The sequence below is a fragment of the Echiichthys vipera genome, assembly GCF_963691815.1.
Source record: "Echiichthys vipera genome assembly, chromosome: 13".
In the NCBI taxonomy this organism is placed as follows: Eukaryota; Metazoa; Chordata; class Actinopteri; order Perciformes; family Trachinidae; genus Echiichthys; species Echiichthys vipera.
Genome location: NC_139838.1, coordinates 28,522,581 through 28,530,080, shown reverse-complemented (window position 1 = coordinate 28,530,080; position 7,500 = coordinate 28,522,581). Strand labels below are relative to the sequence as shown.

The following is a 7,500-nucleotide window of genomic DNA, read 5'->3' as shown; positions in this document are numbered from 1 at the left end:
GCGTGTGTGCGTGCGTGCGTGCGTCCTCACCGGGGCGGAGTTGTCCTTGTTCCCTCGGGAGCGGACCATCCTGCCCAGAACTTCCAGCCCGTCGATGGTGATGTTTCCTGCCGCGTTGATGCTCTTCTCCTCCACCGTCTTGCAGTCGATCACCACTTTGGCGCTCGTCTTGCTGATGGCGATGTGAAGCTGCGGGACACAAAACATCCCACGTCTTCACTCAGACACACGCGGAAAAACAGAATCATGAATGAATGTTCTGAGCCGATGGACCGAACGTGTGACAGGTTTAACGTTTGAAGCAGAATCTCAGGCCCCTCACGTGACACAAGCCCCTCACTTGAGGAGGAGGAAGAGGAGGAGGAGGAGGTGGAGGAAGAGGAGGAGGAGGAGGAGGAGGAGGAAGAGGAGGAGGAGGAAGAGGAGGAGGAGGAGGAAGAGGAGGAGGAAGAGGAGGAGGAGGAGGAGGAGGAGGAAGAGGAGGAGGAGGAAGAGGAGGAGGAGGAAGAGGAGGAGGAGCAGCAGGGTTGTCCTCTGCTGTGTCTGCAGCTGCAGAGGGTTGAAGCTCCGGTGCTGTGGAGGAACAGCGCCCTCTCCCTGCTCGCTGCTGTTAAGTCCTCCAGCAGGTGAAAAGGGCGCTCAGTCCACTCTGATGCAGGGGTTGGCGCACACACACACACACACACACACACACACACACACACACACACACACACACACACACACACACACACACACACACACACACACACACACACACACACACACACACACACACACACACACACACACACACACACACACACACACACACAGGTAAGCAGGATAAGCTCTGCTGACAGTGACTGACTCTAACGCAGCACGTCTGCGAGCAGGTTGAGGCTCAGGGCGTCTGTCAGGACGCCGACTGTACCGTCTCGCTGTTCAGCCGAGGTTTCAGATGAGACGGGAACGAGTGGAGGAGGAGGAGGAGGAGGAGGAGGAAGAGGAGGATGAGGGAGAGGAGGGAGAGGAGGAGGAGGAAGAGGAGGGAGAGGAGGAGGAGGAAGAGGAGGAGGAAGAGGAGGAGGAGGAGGAAGAGGAGGAGGAGGAGGAGGAAGAGGAGGAGGAGGAGGAGGAAGAGGAGGAGGAGGAGAAGGAGGAGGAGGAGGAGGAGGAGGAGGAGGAGGAAGAGGAGGAGGAAGAGGAGGAAGAGGAGGAAGAGGAGGAGGAGGAGGAGGAGGAGGAAGAGGAGGAGGAGGAGGAAGAGGAGGAAGAGGAGGAGGAGGAGGAGGAGGAAGAGGAGGAAGAGGAGGAAGAGGAGGAGGAAGAGGAGGAAGAGGAGGAGGAGGAGGAAGAGGAGGAAGAGGAGGAGGAGGAGGAGGAGAAGGAGGAGGAGGAGGAAGAGGAGGAGGAGGAGGAGGAAGAGGAGGAGGAGGAGGAGGAGGAAGAGGAGGAGGAGGAGGAGGAGGAGGAGGAGGAGGAGGAGGAGGAGGAGGAGGAGGAGAAGGAGGAGGAGGAGGAAGAGGAGGAGGAGGAGGAGGAAGAGGAGGAGGAGGAGGAGGAGGAAGAGGAGGAGGAGGAGAGAGGAGGAGGAGGAGGAGGAGGAGGAGGAGGAGGAAGAGGAGGAGGAGGAGGAGGAAGAGGAGGAGGAGGAGAAGGAGGAGGAGGAGGAGGAGGAAGAGGAGGAGGAAGAGGAGGAAGAGGAGGAAGAGGAGGAGGAGGAGGAGGAGGAGGAGGAGGAGGAAGAGGAGGAGGAGTAGGAAGAGGAGGAAGAGGAGGAGGAGGGAGAGGAGGGAGAGGAGGAGGAGGAGGAGGAGGAGGAGGAAATAAAATGAGTCAGCTTTTCTGCCTGCCCACCCACTCGACTACAGCTCAGCGTATTTTAGAGGATTCTGTATTTCATATTTTTAGTTTCAGACGTTCCTGTTCTCACGTCACGGCGGCTGCTGCACAACGGTGGGTGAACCAAAATAAAGAAATAAAGCCTGGTAAACTCTATAAAGCTGACGTATATCTTATGTGCGTCACTCTGACGGACGGTCGGCGGGGTCGAACCTTGTGGAAGCTGCCGTAGAAGAGCTTTCTGATCTCCGGCCCCTCGAAAGTCACCGTCTGGAACTCTCCTTTGTAGTCGTTGTTGAAGAACGTCAGAGTCTTTCCTCCGTCTGCAGAAGACGCACAAACATCATTATGTCATTTTTGGATCAGTACTTATTTAATTAGGAGCACAGACTTCTTTGCTGAGTCACATCGGTGCCTCGAAGGGCGCCCTCCCACTGTGCCTCCGTCCCGTGCCCCGTGCTTTAGGGTCCTTGTCCCCCCCTCCAGGCCCGTTTGTACTCACACTACCTGGGCCTCGGAGAATGCTTCTTGCTGCCTATACGTCATCACGCCGTAACACGTCACACGCATTGATGACGTCATGGCGATGCGTGGCTTTGTTTCCAGATCTTTCCGTAGACCTCGGAGTTTTTGTGCGTCTTGTCGACTGTTTTTGAATCTTTTCATCGACCAAATCTGCAGTAAACACTCCACCTCCGCATCACACCAACGTGAACCTTTCACCGTCATTGTTTGAAATGTCCGCGCATGGTCCCTCCTTCTTTTTTCTACGTCCCAACAGGCGCACAGGAAATGACCTCAGAACCGCCGTAGGCCTCGTGCTCGTACACGTGCGCACGCTCGTGCTCGTACATGTGCAAACGTGCTTTACTAAAGCCCACCTCTCTCAGGCGGGCCGTGGACGACCAGCTGGGCGCAGCTAGGCGTGGAGCGGTTGCACTCACACTGGTCAAACGAACTACAGCTGTAAAACCTGTTTGGGCACGGTACGGAGGCACAGTGTGAGTGCGCCCTAAAAGTAAAGCGCAATCTCCAAAAATCCCCTTTGGGTCCAGACTCACTGTCCAGGATGACTCCCACCAGCGGCTCGTTGTTCTTGTTGAGGATCTCCCAGAGGGCGAAGGGCTCCTCTGGAGTGTCGGGCAGCAGCCTGAAGAGCAGGGTGATGGTGTAGTCCGAGGGCAGCCCCTCAGGATGGATGAACCTGTGAGACACGAGAGACACGTCAGACGCAGGTAAACAGCGTGGATCGTACACCTGGAGATATCAGGACTTGTGGAACGACACGTGTACTTGGTCTGCTGCGCCAGGACGGCATCACTGTGCAGGTGGAAACAGGGGAAGCTGTTGAAGGTGCCGGGTACCATGGAAACGCCAGAGACGCTGCCGTAGCGATTCTCCACCAGCCCGAACAGATCCATCATACGGAAACCTGACAACGGGCAAAAATTACATGTGGAGTTCCCCAAGGCTCCATGCTGGGGCCTCTTCTGTTTCATATCGACACGCTTTCACTGGCTCAGATCGTAAAAATCAACAACAACAAACGTTACCACAGCTACGCAGACGACACACAAATGTACATAACAATATCACAGGCGGCTAAAGTCAAATATAAGCACTGAGCAGATGCACGGAGCAAATTACCGACTGGATGGAGCAGAACTTTCTCTAATTAGCAAAGAAAAAACTGAAATTACCTGAAAAACGGTAACGCTACAAACCACAAACTTTATAAAAACAGGATGCTCGATTCTTCTTTGGATACCGCGGCAAAAATCACTTTGTTTTAACACTATGGGATATAAAAAAAGTCCGACCGGCACGCAGAAAAGGTCTCTTCTAGAAGGCGGATGGGCACAGAACGGTACTTTACAACAACAGTTTCTGAAGCTGCACCTGAACGCAGCATGAAGTGTCAAAGCTTTACTGCGGTTTGTTTCCAGAACTCTGGTCGTGACGTCTCAAAAAACCCAGCTGAAGGCGACTGCTAGGCTAATGTTGGCTACATGCTAACGCCGTCAAACTACCCTGTGTCGTCTGTGTTGTTGTTTTTGTAGCTTCGTTAATTAACAGATATTAAACCATTTTCATCACATTGCACTGAAAAAAGTATCCATACTTTTGACAACCTTTGTTGGTAACATGTGAGAATACGATCATCTCAAAGTGTAATTTCAGCGCAACATCATCCCAGTGTCTTTTTCAGCACTAACATACATCAAATCCAGGAGAGTTGCTAACAGCCGGGTGGGCTAACAGTGATTAGCTCCGGGCAGCACGGTGAAGGCATTCAAAGGTCTTTTTTAACCACTAATGCTGCTGAAAATAACAGCAAACCTCTGCAGTAGCATGAGAAGAGTCCCTACACACACAACAAAGCAGCAACAGCGTAGTTAGTGAAGCCAGAGTTTATTAAAGAGTGTTTTAAAGACTTACCTACTGGCCCCTGTACCAGCTCCTCTCATAGTAAAGTCCATTACAGTGGAAGGAGCCCATTGGTGCTTTGTTGTGTGTGTAGGGACTCTTCTCATGCTGCTGCAGAGGTTTGCTGTTATTTTCAGCAGCATTAGTGGTTAAAAAAGACCTTTGAATGCGTTCACCGTGCTGCCCCAAGCTAACCACTGTTAGCCACGTCCGGCTGTTAGCGACTCTCCTGTCTCTAACTGTCTTTATGGATTATTTGATGTTTGTAAGTGCCGAAAAAAAGACCATGGGAGGATTTTAAACCGGAATCTCCCTCCAATGTGTCACTGATTTAAAAAAACAACATCAGAGGCGTCTTGTATTTCATGTGTTTGTGAGTTTTAAGCAACTCGTTTGAATATTTGTCTTATTTACGAAAGCAGACGTCAAAGGGAGAAAGAGAAGCTGAGGTTTACCTGGTGTTGAGCTGCCACTCATCGGCACAGACGGACACGCTGGGGAAGACAAAGAAGGCGTCTGATTACAGTGAGAACAAACGGTCCTTCAGTGGTCTCTCTAGAGTCGAGGCAAGTCTTGACTCCCGCACACACCGTCCCATGAGCTGCGGTTACTCACTAGCGGTGGCGGCCTCGCACACAAAGGTCACCAGCTTCTCCTCGATCTTGGTGAAGGCGTCCAGGTCGTCCACGAAGAAGACGTGTCTGTCGCTGGGTTTGCTGGCGATGCTCACCAGCTCGCCGTAGTCGGCGTCAGCGAAGCCGATCGCGAACACGATGTAGCCTTTACGGGAAGACAGAGACGGGGAAACGTTCGTCTTTAACGTGCGCGACAACGAGACGAGGGAAGTCTTCAACGCGGAACCGTTCAAACCTAAAACCCCACGCAGCTCTGACCTTCCATCTGCATCTCCTTAGAAACCTTGTTGACATCGTCCTGAGATCGGCCGTCGGTGAGGACCACGAGGACGTTGGGGATCCCCGCCTGACCCCGCCCTCCGCCGTGAAGATGTTCTCCTTCACGTGCTGGATGGCTCGACCTGATTGGACAGAGGAGAAGAGAACACATCATACTGGAGGGTGCACTTTCTTCAGAAAATGCGTTAAAGGCTGAAATGAGGCGCTTTCAGGATTGAGGGGACGATGGAGCGTGAGTTTGGCCGGAGAGTCGGAGCAGCGGGGGCGGAGCTGCAGTCGCTCTACCGCACCATTGTGATGAAAAGAGAGCTGAGGAAGACAAAGCTCTGGATCTACCGCTCAGTCCTGGTTCCTACCCTCACCTGTGGTCCTGAAAGCTGGGTCAGGACCCAAAGAACCAGGTCCAGGTCCAAGCGGGTGAAATGTGTTTCCTCAGGAGGGGGTCTGGAGTCTCCCTTAGAGAGAGGGGGAGAAGTTCAGCATCCGTGAGGAACTCGGAGTAGAGCCGCTGCTCCTTTGCGTTGAAAGGAGCCAGTTGAGGTGGTTCAGGATCATCTGGTAAGGATGAACCCTGGGCGCCTCCCTAGGGAGGTGTTCCAGGCACGTCCAGCTGGGAGGAGGCCTCGGGAAGACCCAGGGCCAGGGGGAGAGATTAGATCTCCACACTGGCCTGGGAACGCCTCAGGATCCCCCAGTTAGAGCTGGTTAATGTGGCCCGGGAAAGGGAAGTTTGGGGTCCCCTGCTGGAGCTGCTGCGCCCGAGACCCGACCCCTGTTATTTGGGTCCTGACCCAGCTTTCATGACCATAGGTGAGGGTAGGGACCAGGACTGAGCGGTAGATTGAGAGCTTTGCCTTTCCCATGTGTGTGTGTGTGCTGTGTGTTGTGTGTGTGTGTGTTGTGTGTGTGTGTGTGTGTTGTGTGTGTGTGTGTGTGTGTCTCTGTCCGCTGCACACACACCTGTCTTGGTGTTCCCTCCCTTGTAGGAGATCTTGTTGATGGCGTCCAGCAGTCGCTCCTTGTCGCCGTAAGAGTTGAGTTTGAACTCGGTCCGGGCGTCGTCGCTGAACTGGGCTATGGCGACCTGTGAGACCGGAACAGGAAGAGGGTCAGGACCAGAACCAGAACACCAGGAGGGACCAGAACACCAGGAGGGTCAGGACCAGAGATGGACCAGAACCAGACCACCACAAGAGACCAGAACCAGAACACCAGGGGGGACCAGAACCAGCCTAAACTTAACGATCACCTTTAGTCGTCTAAACTTAACCGTCACCTTTTGTTGTCTGAACTTAACCGTCTCCTTTTGTCGTCTGAACTTAACCGTCTCGTCTCCTTTAGTCTTAACTTAACCGTCTCCTTTAGTCGTCTAAACTTAACCGTCACCTTTAGACGTCTAAACTTAACAGTCTCCTTTAGTCGTCTAAGACTTAACCGTCTCCTTTAGTCGTCTAAACTTAACCGTCTCCTTTAGTCGTCTAAACAACCGTCACCTTTAGTCGTCTAAACTTAACCGTCACCTTTAGTCATCTAAGACTTAACCGTCTCCTTTAGTCGTCTAAACTTAACCGTCTCCTTTAGCGTCTAAACTTAACCGTCACCTTTGAGTCGTCTAAACTTAACCGTCTCCTTTTGTCGTCTAAACTTAACCGTCTCCTTTAGTCGTCTAAACTTAACCGTCACCTTTAGTCGTCTAAACTTAACCGTCTCCTTTAGTCGTCTAAACTTAACCGTCTCCTTTAGTCGTCTAAACTTAACCGTCACCTTTAGTCGTCTAAACTTAACCGTCACCTTTAGTCGTCTAAACTTAACCGTCACCTTTAGTCATCTAAACTTAACCGTCTCCTTTAGTCGTCTAAACTTAACCGTCTCCTTTAGTCGTCTAAACTTAACCGTCACCTTTAGTCGTCTAAACTTAACCGTCTCCTTTTGTCGTCTAAACTTAACCGTCTCCTTTAGTCGTCTAAACTTAACCGTCACCTTTAGTCGTCTAAACTTAACCGTCTCTTTAGTCGTCTAAACTTAACCGTCTCCTTTAGTCGTCTAAACTTAACCGTCACCTTCTCATAAACGGCGCAACATAAAAACAAACTATGATGTCATCTTCGTAAACACAGCTGGGTGACGTTTGTCCCGCCCCCTGACTCTGATTGGACCGATACGGATGGATCCAAAGGTCTGGACCCAGGAGGTCTGGACCCAGAGGGTCTGGACCCAGAGGGTCTGGACCGAGGGAGGTCTCGACCCAGGAGGTCTGGACCCCGGGAGTCTGGACCCAGGAGGTCTCGACCCAGGAGGTCTGGACCCAGGAGGTCTGGAACCAGGAGGTCTGGAC

General features: G+C 52.4%; 1 protein-coding gene across 1 annotated transcript in view; it reads right to left on the bottom strand.

The window, feature by feature from the left end:
* Positions 1-7,500, bottom strand: part of col14a1b (collagen, type XIV, alpha 1b) — a 172,179-nt gene that overhangs the window by 33,368 nt on the left and 131,311 nt on the right. The window contains 9 exon segments of the mRNA XM_083925650.1: positions 31-189; positions 2,038-2,147; positions 2,886-3,028; positions 3,118-3,256; positions 4,707-4,745; positions 4,867-5,031; positions 5,145-5,225; positions 5,228-5,287; positions 6,126-6,249. Coding sequence (XP_083781776.1) covers positions 31-189; positions 2,038-2,147; positions 2,886-3,028; positions 3,118-3,256; positions 4,707-4,745; positions 4,867-5,031; positions 5,145-5,225; positions 5,228-5,287; positions 6,126-6,249 — 1,020 coding nt within the window.